This window comes from Aquarana catesbeiana, linkage group LG03 (assembly GCF_042186555.1).
Source record: "Aquarana catesbeiana isolate 2022-GZ linkage group LG03, ASM4218655v1, whole genome shotgun sequence".
Classification (NCBI taxonomy): Eukaryota; Metazoa; Chordata; class Amphibia; order Anura; family Ranidae; genus Aquarana; species Aquarana catesbeiana.
In genome coordinates, this window is record NC_133326.1 from 300,206,033 (window position 1) to 300,222,171 (window position 16,139).

At 38.8% G+C, this 16,139-nt stretch overlaps 1 protein-coding gene across 2 annotated transcripts in view; it reads right to left on the reverse strand.

The window, feature by feature from the left end:
- The window catches only part of PTPRQ (protein tyrosine phosphatase receptor type Q), a 450,263-nt gene that overhangs the window by 180,768 nt on the left and 253,356 nt on the right, over positions 1-16,139 (reverse strand). For both annotated transcript variants that reach the window (XM_073620248.1, XM_073620247.1), the window contains exons 20-24: positions 14,262-14,424; positions 11,125-11,403; positions 8,721-8,872; positions 7,018-7,159; positions 6,574-6,843 (exon numbers count right to left, since the gene is read on the reverse strand). In XM_073620248.1, coding sequence (XP_073476349.1) covers positions 6,574-6,843; positions 7,018-7,159; positions 8,721-8,872; positions 11,125-11,403; positions 14,262-14,424 — 1,006 coding nt within the window. The remainder of the gene's footprint in view (positions 1-6,573; positions 6,844-7,017; positions 7,160-8,720; positions 8,873-11,124; positions 11,404-14,261; positions 14,425-16,139) is intronic.

Genomic DNA, 16,139 nt, shown 5'->3' on the forward strand with positions numbered 1-16,139 from the left:
ACTGTAGCATATATTTATCATATGCCACAAATGTAAATTGGAAATACTAGGCATTACATTTAAAAAGCAGCAGTATGACCACACTAAAAAAAGAGTTATGCTCACTGTAATCAGTGGAGCAGTTTGTGATTGTTTTGGGCTGTTCTGGGCTCTGTAGGGTGCAGATTTGATTGCTTCCCTCATCATCTTGAGGATTTCAGAATATAGTGGGAGGGAGGAGGCAAATCAGCAGTTTGAATATTTATGTTGTGTCAGCCAATTCCTGGGGGAGGGTGCCAAGAAGGTGGCTGGGGAGTGCATAAATAGTTTGGAGCCTGAGCCAGCATCGTATTTGTTCTGGAGGAGATTTTTCCAGCCTGAGGGGCTACTGCCTGCTGTTCTAGGCATCCCCAGGTGGAATTCTATACGTGTTCATCTAGGTCTTAGCTGTGGCAGAGCTGGGGGGCCTGTTCTGCTAAGAATCTCTGAAGCTAAGAAAGGGATTTCACTGAGGAGCCAGTCTGGAGAGTTATCTCGAGAAATGTCTGGCTGATATTGGAAGGAGGCATCCAAATATCCAGAGACATTGTTAGTACAGACCTGAGTGTAGGATCCTAAGGACTGTTGTAGCTGCTATGCCTTGTACATCCAAACTAGTGCTTGCCTGACCTGGGACTAATGGTGCTCCAGTGCTGTCTATTATTCCTGGGCTATTGCTAGAATGACTGGCCTAAGCAGTAGTGATAAAGGGGAGAGTGTCCTCTGATGACTTTTCTGTGTTCCAAGAGTATGCCACAACTTCCTACGCCCTACCCAAGTAATTCAGCAATACGTTTAAAAAAGGCAACACTAGATTGTTCATTCTCACCTATGGGGTGAGTGCTACACAATAACTATATTTCTAACTTTGATGGAGCTATCCAATTAAAAGTGGTTACACTAATGTATAACAAGATGCTATTTAGTTAGGCACCAAAGACACCTATATTGCCAGGTCCAGGAGGTATAAGAAATGCACAAATTTCCTAAGCAAGACATACCTAAGATTCATATCATATTTGCTCTCCAACAAACCTTTATTTTATTCTATTAAATATATTGAATGTCAAATTAAAAAACATTGTCAGATGGAAATATAGATGTATTCGAAATAGTTGACATTAAAGGAATGTCTGCTGGAGCATAATAAAGGAAACCGCTGGAGATCAGACTGGATCGGCTGCAGAAAAGGTAGGTATAGTGATCTTTGCTTTCCAGGGTTAGAGAAATTAGTCTTAGAATGTGGCTGCCAGTAGATTTAGAGTTTGTTAGTTTTTGGCTGAACGTCTACTTTAAAGCCCAACCGAACTTTTAGTCTAAATCGGCTAAATATACTTCCGGACCACTTGCTATCATTATACATCGCTACTGTGACGCTAAATACCGTTGTTATGGCAGCAGATAGCTGCCAAAACCCCGTGTTTTTTTTTTCAACGGTGGGCGGTCCACTTTGGCATAAAAGTGGTCTCTGCGGCAGATTCGCCGCAAGATCACTTTTATGGGCGGCGGGAAAGGTTCCCCCCTCCCGCTACGTCCCGGTCATCTCTGCCACTAACCAGATCTGTCGGTAGCAGCAGAGACGATCCGATACTTTTCCCTGTTGGGCAGGAAGTTGAGTGAGGGAATGATGGCCCCCACTCGACTCTATGGCATTGGATGAGGGGAGCAACATCAAACGTCACTTACGCCCAAGGGTCTTAAAGGGACAATTTTTTTTTTTATTGAAAAAAAAAAAGATTATTTTTTTTTTTTATTGCTTTTAAGTGTAAATGTGAGATCTGAGGTCTTGTCATGCTTTTTTTCTATTACAAGGGATGTTTACATTCCTTGTAATAGGAATAAAAGTGATCCAAATTTTTTTTTAAAGGAACAGGATAAAAATAAAAAGTAAAATTAATAAAAAATAAAAAAATTTGAAAGCGCCCCATCTCTCTGAGCTCGCGCGCAGAAACAAACACATACGTAAGTCGCGCCCTCATATGTAAACAGTGTTCAAACCACACATGTGAGATATCACTGCGGTCCTTACAGCAAGAGCAATAATTCTAGGAAAAGACCTCCCCTGTATCTTAAATCTGGTAACCTGTAGAATTTTTTAAACGTTGCTTATGGAGATTTTTAGGTGTCAAAGTTTGTCGCCATTCCACGAGCAGGCGCAAATTTGAAGCATGACATGTTGGGTATCAATTTACTCAGCGTAACATTATCTTTCACAATATTAAAAAAATTGGGCTAACTTTACTGTTCTGACCCCCATTTTATTCTCTAGAGTGTCTGAAAAAAATATATAATGTTTGGTGTTCTAAGTAATTTTCTAGCAAAAAAAAAATATTTTAACTTGAAACCAAGTGTAAAAAATAGGCTTGGTCCTTAAGAGGTTATTGTGTATCAAAGTAAAAGATGTGCAATGTCTTATGCCCTGTACACATGATCGCACATTCCGACAACAAAATCCATCTGATTTTTTCCGACGGATGTTGGCTCAAACTTGTCTTGCATACGCACGGTCACACCAAGTTGGTCGGAAATTCTGAACGTCAAGAACGCGGTGACGTACAACATGTACAATGAGTCGAGAAAAATGAAGTTCTATAGCCAGTGCGGCTCTTCTGCTTGATTCTGAGCATGCGTGGCACTTTGTGCGTCGGAATTGTCTACACACGATCGGAATTTTCGCGAACGGATTTTGCTGTCGGAAAATTTTAGAGCCAGCTATCAAACTTTGTGTGTCGGAAATTCCAATGGAAAAAGTACGATGGAGCCCACACAAGGTCGGAATTTCCGACAACATTTTCCGTCGGAAAGTCCGATCTTGTGTACAGGGCATTACAGCACACAGTAGAGTTAGAAAAAGTAGAAAAGCCTGTCCTCTGCCAGCATCCTGCAGATGTAGACTCTCTGTGTGAACACAAGAATCTCACTAGAGGTCTGACATGCCCCCTGAAAAGCCAGAGCTATGGCTTTCCAATCATCAGGGAGCATGAGCTTTGCTGATTGCATAGCTAAAAGTCTAAATCAGTAGGCTGTTCAGCCCAGGCTTATGCTGGTGATATACTATACAAAAAAATCGGCCGAAATTCTGTCATTTGGACTGTTCATTTGTTTTTCGGTCAGTTAATGGGCACAAATCGGTAATCGGCTGGGACGTTTTTCAGCCCAAAAAAGAAGTACAAGTTTGGAAATTTTCTGGTGAATGAACGGTAAATTAAAAGGTTAATGTGTTTCCCGTCCAAACTGTTTGCACTAGGTATATGTGAAAAAACAAACAAAAAATTGATAAATTTATGTTCATTGAATGATTTATCGGTCATTACATGATTGCACTATCGTTTGCTCTCACGACCGGGTGTTTGTTTATGCTACGATCTAAAGAGACTGAACTGCAAAACTTTGCACACCTTTTGTTTTGATACACCTCGATTTTACTTAGCCACGTAAACTGAAAGTTTACCTGGGCTCTATTACCGGTGGTCACAATACTTTCTCAGATCATTAGTAGTAGTATGCATCACTCAGCCACAGCATTACCAGTCGAGTAACAAAGACTAGGGGTGTAAAAGACAGGAAATGTCACAGTGGCCCAGCAGAAAATTACGGTAGCACTTGTATTTCTGGATCAGAAAAGTTAGGGGCCTGTCTTGTTACTTTAGGCAGGGTTCATACTAGTGCAAATTGTGTCCAATTCGCATGACAGGAGATTGTGACTGTCTCTCTCGAGCCAGTTCACATATTTCTGTGGCGGTTCCGCAGTGGCTTACACAGGAGTGCTGTGAGTCTTTGGCTCCATTTCAGGGCTGAATTCAGGCAAAAAATTGGGCCCTGATTTGTCCCTGAAATGGAGAACAGGGACACACCGGACCCCTGCTGCGAGCCGCATCCGGCAATAGTGTAAACCCAGCCTTAGGAATGCTCTTATTCTTGCTGTCCTAGATCATTATCTAAGTCGCAACCCTAATACTTTTGTGTTCGATCTTAAAATAGTTTATCGATACATATCACAATCTCAGTTTTATATATCACACACCTGAATTTTCATACAACACTAATATCTATAAATAATAGCTTATTTTATATGAATGCATTTATGTCATGTTTTATGATTTTTGTCACCACAATTGACCATTGATAGACAGATGTTTTACTGTGAATGATTGTATTTAGGTTGCCCTCCATACTTTGAGTGACCAGCAAATAAATATGTGGGTGCTTCAATTAGGTAAGCGAATGGCACCATTTAATGTCCAATTGTAATTTAAAGGTCGCAAGCACTCCAAGGAGTATGCTGTTATTAGGAAAACATGGCAAACAAGGCAAAAGTCAATTTTTCAGGGCCACATAGGGACCTTATGTCAAGTTAGAATAGTGACAATATGTAAATTAGAAGTATACTGCTTGGTGTGCATGACTTGAACTGTGAAAAGACTATTAAGATGTCATATTGTCCCAAAATGAAATGAGTAAAGACACACTTTTTATCCAATTTCTGTCTATAAATTAATGTGGTGCATGTAAAAGTGATTTTCCCGCTTGTTACAATATTTTGTTTTCTGATTATCAGAAGTGCAGCGCACCTCCACAGAGCCAGATTGCAGCAAGTAATGCCCTCTTTGGTCACATTACTTGCCTGTATTGACTAACATATGATCAGTCTTTAGAAATGCAATTCCTTTTGGCTTGTATTACCAGTAGTGACACCTGCATGTCATACGTCAACAAAGCCAGCTACTGGAAAGACATTTGTATTCCTAACACAGATGTCCTTTAATATACGCAGTTGTAATCTTGTGCATTTTACCAGACAAAGGGCTGGTTGGAAATTGTAGACTGTACACTTTGACTATTGCTTTTCAGTTCACTTATTAATACAATGTATAAGGCAGTTATAATTGAAAGGTTAAAACAATGCTCCTAAAGTTATTATAACTTCATCACTGTCGTATTTGAATTACAGCGCATGTTCAACAGTTAGGCTGCACTCAGTTTTGCAAAGATGCTGTTTCTCTGTCAGGAAGCATTCAATTGTGACCCTGGGTATAGACTATGGGGTTAATTTACTAAAGGCAAATAGGCTGTGCACTTTGCAAATGGAGTTGCTTCAGAGCTTAGTAAATGAAGGAGGGCTCTGATGACTTCCATCATCCAATCATGTGCAGTTTTTTTCCTTGCATGTGATTGGGTATATTCTTTGCAAAGTGAAGCTTTAGCTCATTTACTAAGCTCTGGAGCAACTTTGCAAAGTGCACAGTCTATTTACCTTTAGCAAATCCACTAACATTCTGTATCCCTCAAATGGGAATGTCATATACTGCATGCCTAGTCCACAGTGGGAGGCTTTGTCCATTATTGGGGCTGATATACTAAAACTGGAGAGTACATAATCTGGTGCAGCTGTGCATGGTAGCAAATCAGCTTCTAGCTTCAACTTGTTCAGTTAAGCTTTGACCAAAAAAAAAAAAACTGAAAGAGAATTGCAGAGTTGCACCAGATTTTGCACTCTCCAGTTTTAGTAAATCAACCCCCATGCTACAGTTATAATTTAATTTCACTTTTTTTTTAAATACAATAATGTAGAAGATGCAACCTTAATTGTATAAAAGAGAGAGAAAAGCTAGAAATAATGTACCAGATGTGTGCACATGAATATTACAAGCCCTATTTATTTTCTGGCACTTGTTTCTAAATAAAACAAAAGAATAGTGAGAGCCAAGTAGGAGAGAAACAGTTCACAGTAGATAATAATAAGGATGCCTAGGTCTCTGTGTACTCCAGCATGCCACAAGGACTACTATTTTCCTTACTTAGTCAGTATATCACTTATGCTCCCCATAAAGCTCCTCAGCTACATCTGTAAGTAAGTAACATCTGTAAGTGCTCACGTGGTGGTGTAGTAATAATGAGTCACTACATTAGAACACCACAGTAACGAAGAAAGGTTTTCTGCTTTGCTGGCCTTGTAGTAAATACATACAACATAATAACTCTGCATGAAACTTTACAAAACCTACAAATATAACTACTTTCAGTATGCCTGTGATATAATACATGTCATCTAATACTAGTTTTCAAGGGTATTTCAGTGCCATAGATAGCATCATTAAATAAAAATCACAAGTAATGTTAGCCAGACACTCTGTTGTGAGACAGTGAAGCTAATCTGATTTCACCTTGTGTCAAAAATAAATGTACTGTCAATGACTCAGTGCTGGCTCTCTAACCATGACTAATGCCAGAACACCATTAATAAAAAAAACCTGACAGTAGCTATAAAATTATTTCAAATTCAAAAGAATCAAAACCTTAGCTTTAATATTTAAAAAACTTTTGCGCTGCTACAATCGAATCAAACATACATTTCCGTGAATTTTAGCTGCTCCCACCTTTTTTGATCACCTTTAAAGCAAATCTGTCATGAGCTAAACATGGGGGACTATCATTGGTGACACCTCCTCCTGAAAATTCAAGTAAGCATATAAGGAAGGACTATTATTTTGAAACAAATATTAACAATTTAAAGTTGAACAGCTATCAATTTGCATGTCAGATAATATACAGTACCTTCTTCAGACTTTGTTGTTGCATTGCATATGTCCTCCTTTCCTTTCCCAGCAGAATTTGCTGCTTGAATAGAGAAGTTATATGTGGTATTGGATAGAAGATCCCTGAAGGTGTAGGCATAATCAGTAGCGAGAACAAAGGTAGCAACATTTTGAAATATTAGGACGTACTGAGTTATTTTTCCATTTGGGCGAGCTGGTGGATCCCACTGAACTAAGATGGACTGCCAACTTGTTGCCACGCAACGCATGTTCTGGACCGAGTCTGGGGCTTTTAAAGAAATATATAGATTTTACATTCACATAGTAACATAAATAAATAAAATAAAAATAACATTGGATCACATATCAATTATAATAGCAGATAGTTAGAAAAACATCAGTGCAAAGTAGACTGGATCATGATAAACGTACAATATATCAATATATATAAATTCATACATACCTGACTCATCTGTTGTGAACTGAATAGTATTGCTGAATTGATTACCATTCCCTGCTTTTGTAAAAGCAGATACACTGGCTACATAGGTCTTAAATGGGTCCAAATTGGTAAGCTTTCCTTCTGTCCGAGCTCCTGATATATTCTGGGAAACAAAAAACAGCCTAGTTAATATGGGGACTACCTAAGCCATATTTACCCTAATGGCACTTGTGGGTTAGTCCCCATGGATGCAGGGTTACCGGGGGCAGCACTAAACCCAAACATTTACAATTTGGGTAATTTCAGCAAGAGAACTCTATGTGTAAATTAGAGTAGGGGATGTTGAGAGAAATAAGAAGGCTCTTCATTGTGCTGGAAGCATCAAAGTGTTGTTCCTTTCTATTGTTTGCTAAACATCAAACCATATTTTTTTTTCTCTAGCTGGGTAATCTGCATAGTTGAAAAGCAGCACTGCACAAAAAGCAGTCAGCATGCCAGCTCCAATAGTGCATTTTAGTACAGGGGGTCCCCTATTTACAAACATCCGACTTTCGAACGACTCCTACTTACGGAGGGAGACAACAGGAAGTGAGAGGAAATCTACCCCTAGGAAGGGAAATTCTCTCCTGTAAGAGCTATTATGGGGAAAAGGTACCTCCACTGAAGCTTTATCACCAAGGCTTGTTTCCACAACAACCCAAAATTTTCAAAATCCAATTGTCATTGGGACAGAAAGTGAGGTGAAATTTTCTGAACAGGGGCATAGACAGCAAAACAAATGTTACAGGGGTGTTAACCCTTCCCTATGCTATCCAAAAAGCTTAAAAATATTTTTTTTGACTGGAGCTACACTTAAAAAATGTACCTGTTCCGACTTACAAACAGATTCAAATTAAGAACAAACCTACAGTCCCTAACTTGTTTGTAACCCGGGGACCCCCTGTAGTAGCTTTTATTAAAATAATAATATGGCATAAGGTGTGGGGCTTGCACAACAGAATGCTATTATTCATGTGTACGTAGTGCAGTAAATACAGTCATGGGACTATAATATTCCAGACATCAAAATATAGCTTAAAACCATTACTGCAAGACTTTCTATATATTACTGTTCTGTGCATCCAATGATTGTTGTTATATAAATATGCACTGTATATACAGATATATAGATTGTCATGCTGAAATCAGATAGTGTAGTGGAGATAAATCAGAGCCAATAGGATGAAACCAACTCTTTTGAGATTTTTGAAGTAAAAGAGTTACCAGTGTACATGTGCTTTATATAAAACCCCTATTAAGTTATTTTTGCCGTCAGTATCCTACTGGGGAGATTTCCTTTTACCTCTCCTCCTGTTCTAAGATGGTAAAAAAAAGTGGAGGAAATCTCCCCAAACATGAGGGCAAGTCCTCTCTTAGGCAGTTGTCACCAAACGTTTGTCCCCATTGGATGCATTCCCCCCACCTCTTGCTTTGATGACAACTCTAAAATGTTGGATTCTCCCCCACTCTCGGTTTCGGTGACAATGGACACCAGGACAAACAGAGGTGAATCTACCCAGCAGGGACATAAACAGCAAAAAAAGATGACAAGGGGGCCTGAACCTTTCCCCATTCTATTCACAACTAAAAGACTAATTAACTAAAGAAAAACATTTTGATTTTACATTCACTTTAAGTCATTCATAGCAATCGTTTCATTTTTCCTAAGTTATAGATATATTTACCTGAAAAAATATAGACTGACTGCTGTTTTCCATAATTTGAAAGCTGTATATGTGCACAATACCATTAGGTCTTGGACTAGGCCTCCACTGCAACCAAGCAGAGCTGTCACTTGCATTGATGAAAGTCAGATTGTAAGGAGGTACTGATGGCTCTGTAATGCAAAGGATGTAATGCTTGCAGTGATTTTTTAAATATTATACACAAATATTTTCAAAAAAATATTATTATCATTAAGTCGACTTCCAGGGGGATATAAAATCCAACAATTAATGCACTTCTGTTAATATAAAAAAATCATAAAATGTATTTTTAAATGCAATTTGTAGAAATACCTGATTTGTCATTCTGATTTTGTCATGATATGAGCTTTCTTTGATCTCCTGCTCAGCAAAACTGAAAAGGAGGGGAACACGCAAAGCCAATGGGTCCCTATGCAGTAGCAAAGCTAAGGCTAGCCATACATGACTTTCAATCAAGTTTGTCTAGCTGTAGGGTGCCAACATGGCCACTCACAGCTTGAACTTTTACCAATTAAGTAGATATCAGCTGAAATTTGAAACAAGTATAGTTAGCTTAACATTGTAAACGCCAAAGTGATGACCCATCAATGTCCTATCAATAGGCTTGATGTGTATCCTGGACCAAGCTGTAATCTCTATCTGCAAAAAGAGGTTCAGGACCATGCTATGATAATCGAGAACCAGAAAATACTGGCTGGCAGAGGTTTTTGGATTACAAGATATATTGAAGCTGAACAGAATTATTAATCAGGTAAGATTAACTATGCAAAAAATGCATGGCTAAGAAAGGTTTTAATATGACCCTAGCACTGCGCATTCTGGGAACTCTAGCAGAAATGCACGCTTCTGCACATGTTCCTGGAATGCATGTTCCCGGAATTTGTTAATTGCACCGTAAACATGGCCAGCAAACATGTGTTTGGTCCCACTGCAAATGTGCTAAAACATGCCAAGCTCTGCACCCAAAAAAATTGCACTAGCTTCTTTGGTGCATTTGTCACATGTAGGACATCCAATGCATTCATTCAAGTGTATGGGCTGCCCTGTGCTGCTGTATGAAAAACACACAATAAAAGCACAAAAAATGTGAATTAGCGTGATGCACAGATGTGAATGGGTCCTCATAATGCTTTATTTTCTAGAAAGCCACTGCACTGCAGGTATTGTCCAGTGTCAGCATCCACAACCAGGACCAACATGTTATCCCATAACAGAAACGATCATAAAAATTATGGCATTCATGCAGTAGCCTTTATTTTCTTGACTGCTTGCAGCATGAATACAGGCTGTCCTAAAAAGATGAGAAGCCTACTGTTTATTCTGTGACCAGCCCGTATAAAAATATATCATATTTAGTTTACAGAATTCTTCTCTCAGGCAGCACTTAAAGCTGAACTCCAATCAGCTATAAAAAATGCCATTATGGTATTCCACACCGTGTTTATGATGTAATACTCATTTAGTAAAGCGGGGTGTAATACGGTGGAATAGTTACCAAATTCGTTGGTCCTATGGCAGCCAGAAATCTTCTTCACTCCAGCAGTTTAATGTGCCCTTTAAATCATCAAATATGATGCAGGACTAGTCACTGGTCTTGCATTAGATGAGATATCGTTGTCAAAAGGGAAGGCCACACAACTATGCAGGTAGTAGTGACTAGACACAGACAGTTGGCTTGAGCTCAATGAATACATACAGTATATCTGTTATACCATTTATATATATACAGTATATATACGCAAACTTGAAAAGATGCTGATAGTGCTGCTGAAAATAACATGAAATGCCACCATTGAGCACTGAACGTTATCACCAACATCATCTATGTGATTTTTCCCATTTACAGAAAAAGTAGACTATTTAATTTACATATTAGCAAACTAATTTGATATAAAGGTAAAAAAAAGCAATGATAAACAAATAAACAATAATACGTTTCTGTAAAAAAAAACAAAAAACAGAAAAGTATTCATATATAAATATATTTTTAGATCAGCAATCAAAAAGGCTATAGATGCATTTAGGATAGAATTGTAATGAGCAATACCACAGGGCATAATTAAATAATCTTTTCTATGACAAAACGTCAAACTACTCTGCTCTCAGTGTGACTTTCGGTCAAGTGGCAGAGGACAAAATAATAAAATGCCACCAGTGTAAGTACAGTTTTTGTAACATAACTAAACCTGTCAAAGCAATGAAATTTAAGCACCAAAGAAGAACATATCATGCACAGCTTTGACCTTGTTAGAGAAATGTAATAATTCAAGAAGAAACATGAGAAAGAAGATGAAGACAGTGAAACTGGAAACATGTACAGGATTATAAAGGATCACTTTTCTGATGATTTTAATTTACCACAAATATGTCATAGGACAATTACCTGCTTCATCTGTGAGAAATGGAAGCTGGATAGAAGGACCTGTTCCTTTTATTGTTCTTGCAGCAACAAAGATAAAATACTGGGTAAATGGTTCAAGATCCTTTAAAGTGATGGAGACTTGCATAGTATCAGGAAAAGACTTGTTTCCCTGTGGTCCATAAATCTGTATGTAGTAACCACTTATAATACCGTTTGGACGTTCTGGGGGATCCCACGATAACAAGACTGAAGTAGACGTTAGGTTTTTGCATTCTCTGATTATAGGTGGTGTTTCAGGGACTAGAAAAAAAATCATAATAAATAAAGTATATCTGCAGGCTTGGGCCCATAAAACCTTATATGAGTAAGCTCTGCTGTGATTCATGACTACTCACACATGACCACAGATACACATACAGGAATTATTTTTACTTCTAAGACTTAAACTGATGGTACAGTTGCAAATGAATCTGCCAGATATTGTCAAAAGCCCCGTTGCCTATAGAAGCCCAAACATTAGTTAAATTCTATTTTTTAGGAAAATTAAAGTATAACAATTATAGAAAGGTACTTTAGAGTCAGTGAGTATGTGAGCAAGAGCAGTTATCACCAATGTTCTACTTTGATATGTGTATGTGTGTATGCTGGATGAGGGGTCTTATACTATTGCCGAGCATAAGAGAATTTTAATGCTGTGTACCAGGGGTCTCCAAACTTTTCACTTCAAGGGCCACATTATATATTTTACACAAATTTGGGGGCCAAAAAAAATCTGTTATTTATAAATTAATCCGCAGCAGAAGAATAGAAAAGAGTTTGACAGGCAACTGGCAGCGGTGCTAAATGGTGCTACTGTATCCTTTGCACCTAAATGCTGGAGCCTCATGCCCTGGGTTCCTATATCTTTGTTCCCTTCAGAGTATCTCCATACATCTTTGTCCCCATCAGAGTCTCCCCGCAAATTTGTGTCCCCCTCAGAGTCTCCCTGCAAATTTGTGTCACCATCAGAACCCTACACTTTTTTGTGTTTCTCCTTGATAGACCCCTCAAACACATTAGTGTCCCCATCACAGCCACATGCACATTTATGATCCCCTCAGAGCCCCCCATGCACATTCATGTCCCCTACAGAGCCCTCCTCGTGCACATTTATGTCCCCATCACAGCACCCCTCACACACATTTATATCCTCCTCAGAGCCCCCTATGCACATTTATGTCCCCATCACAGCCCCCCTCACACACATTTATGTCCTCCTCAGAGCCCCCTATGCACATTTATGTTCCCATCAGAGCCCCCTCACACACATTTGTATCCCCCTCAGAGCCCCCCACATACACATTTATGTCTCAGCTCAGAGCCCCCCACTTACATGTATGTACCCAATCAGACCCCCCATATACATTTGTATCCCCCTCAGAGCCCCCCACATACATTTGTGCCTCCCTCAGAGCCCCCCACATATATTTGTGTCCCCCTCAGAGCCTCCCACATACATTTGTGTCCCCCTCAGAGCCCCTATGTACATTTGTGTCCCCTTCAGAGCCCCCCATGCACATGTTTGTCCCCCTCAGAGCCCCACATGTACATTTGTGTTCCCCTCAGAGCCCCCATGTACATGTGTGCCCCCTCAGAGCCCCCATGCACATTTGTGTCCCCCTCAGAGCCCCCCATGTACATTTGTGTTACCCTCAGAGCCTCCCACGTATATTTGTGTCCCCCTCGGAGCCCCTCACAGATATTTATGTCCCCCTCAGAGCCCCTATGTACATTTGTGTCTGCCTCAGAGCCCCACATGTATTTTTTGTCCCCCTCAGAGCCCCTCATGTACTTCCTTTTTCCCCCTCAGAGTCCCCCACATTTATGTCCCCCTCATCCCCCTCGGGCCCCCCAAGCACGTTTGCCTCCCATCAGAAATCCCTATCATGTGCCTCCCAGCTCCGGTCCTGCTGTTACACAGGCACCCTATGTAAAAGATTAGGTAACAGCGAGACTCTAATGAAGTACTTCATTGGTTGCTTGCACAGTGTGGCACTGCCAGGAGGGGCAGGCTTTTTCAGGTTACAGGACTTGCTCTGTACAGTGCGGGGGGAGTGGAGTATGCAGGGAAAGTCCCACAACCTGACAAAGTTTAACCACTTGCCGACCAGCCGCCGTCATTATACTGCGGCAGGTCGGCATGATCCCACAAATCGTCGTAGCTGTACCTCCACTTCTTTAAGCGGGATAGCAGGCACGCGCCCCGGCTGCATTGCGGGAGTGCCGGTGCTCATGGCCGTTGGTCGTGATGACTGCAGACCGTGCAATCGCGGGCACGAGAGGCAGAACAGGGATGTGTGTGTGTAAACACACATATATAAATTATATATAATTTATAGCACTGATCGCTGTATAATTGTCAATGGTTTCAAAAATGTGTCAAAAGTGTCCGATGTGTCCGCCATAATGTCGCAGTCCCGATAAAAATTGCAGATCGCCGCCATTACTAGTAAAAAAAAATTAATAATAAAAATGCTATAAATCTATCACCTATTTTGTAGACGCTATAACTTTTGCGCAAACCAATCAATATACGCGTATTGCGCTTTTTATTACCAAAAATATGTAGAAGAATACATATAGGGCTAAACTGAGGAAAAAAATTAGCTTTTTTTAAAAAAAATTGGGGATATTTATTATATCAAAAAGTATAAAATATTGTGTTTTTTTCAAAATTGGCACTATTTTTTGTTTATAGCGCAACAAATAAAAACCGCAGAGATGATCAAATACCACCAAAAGAAAGCTCTAGTTGTGGGAAAAAAAGGACGCCAATTTTGTTTGGGTACAGTGTTGCACGACCGCGCAATTGTCAGTTAAAGCGACGCAGTGCCGAATCGCAAAAAATGGCCTGGTCATTGAGCAGCCAAATATTCCGGGGCTGAAGTGGTTAAAGAGATCAGTCCCTGCAGTGAGTGTGAGGACTCAAGCTGCGGAGCAGAAAAAATTTCCTAGTTGGCTTGCTTTATACTGTAAATACAGTAATGTTTTAAAATGCCTCTGATACATAGAACATTGGCAGTGTTGCTTATTGCATCTTGTAATTGGGCACAGTACTTAAAAAAAAAACACCAGTACATATTCTATAAAACTGTAAACCATTTTTGTTGGTAACCTACCATCTTGCTCTGTGTTAACATCAATAATCTCACTAGCTTGGTTTCCATCTCCAAATATAGTGCTTGCAGTAATCCGGAACTGGTAGTGACTGAACTTTGCAAGACCATCAATTATGGCTATAAAACCATTACTATCAAAACTGAAATCATTGGATGTAAGGTTCTACAAAACAAAAATGGAGGTAAAAGAAACATGAGCAGACAACTACGTTTCAGTTTAACTTTCATTACAAGAGAAAGACAAAAAATTTATAATCATTGGTCAAATTACATAATATAACACTACACAGAAAAGCACAGATAATATATGTCTGCATCACCATCAATATCTCTTAAATTCAATAGAAATTATATAAAAAAAGAAAAGGATATACTAAGGGCTAGCAGAGGAGAAAAAAATGGCAACCATTCCAAGTGATCAAAACTGGTAATTTCGCAAACCATATAAAATGCTTCTAAATGTATTAGGCCATAACAGTATATTAGGTAGCATTTGATGGCTTAGGGTGACTTTGAAAATAACTAGATTTGACAAGTCAGAGTTGGCATGGTGGGCAGTAGCTATATATAAATAGTGTAAGCACGGCCATTAAATAAATTACAACAGGAAAGGAGAGAATGATTAGAGAGTGTGCTTATTGCCCCATTATTAATAGGACCTTTTTTCATACTTTCAGTCAGTTATGTTGACTGCCATGCTTTTTAATGGAGGTATATCTTTAGATTCTAACATTCAAATTGCTTTCAACTTTGAAAAATGCAGTCTGTTTAGACTCAGTATTTAAAAGAAACTATGCTTTAATCATTAATTACATTAATCATGGCATTGAAATCATGCGACTTATAGTTGAAGAAGAAAAATTACAACTTGTTGAATTATCAGACCAAATAGATGAAAGTACCAAAGCACTAGGTCCTTTCAAAGATAAATTAGAATTTATAAAATATGATGATCTCCTAAAAAAAGAAATGGAAAAAAATTCAAAAAAACCTAAGTTAACTAAACAACAGAAATTCAAATGCTATCTAGATAACTGGAGTAAGGATCAGAATTTTGATTTAACTAAAGTGAGAGGAAGGAGTAGATCTAGATGCAGTAAATGTAATCATCGACAGTGAGGATCTCTATCATCAGATAGTGACGAAGATAGTAATAGAAAAAAAGTAAGTTTTTTAGACAAAGAAGCCTCTCAGGAGGAGGGGAAAAAATCAAAAACAACATACCAACAAAGTGAAACAAATAAAGAAACATTCAAAAGCCATACCAAAACACCGGGAAGAACCAACAGATGCACACGCAGTCAGAAAGCTTCAATAGAGAAATAATCAGTGATCTACACCAAGAACAAGATCTAAAATTTATTAACCTTTCAGAATTTACTCTAAATCAAAACCACCTTAAATTACTTAAAAAAGATCTTTCGTTTTCACCGTCAAATAATATGGATGAATTTGAGGTTTTTAAAGACATTAGCTTCTTTCTCAGAAAAACACTTCTGAGAGCAATACATGAACAACGACAAATAAAACCAAATTCTGCTGAAAATGAAAGGGAAAAACAATCCTTACAGGAACTAATTGAATTATTGAATGAAAATGAGAGCGAAGACCTTGTTGAAGAAGATATAGGAACGATAACTAATCCCTGGAAAAGGAAAAAGGAACTAAAAATTAAAATTAAGCAGATCTTAAATCTATTAACTGGCAGATAAATAATAAAAACAATCTCAACAAAGACGAAATAAAGGCCCTTGATCAACTACGTAATGCTAAAAATATCACAATCAAGAGAAGCGATAAAGGAGGAAATGTCCGTTTGCTTAACAATAGTGACTACGAGAAGGAAGTATTCAGACAGCTACATGATCAAGACACCTA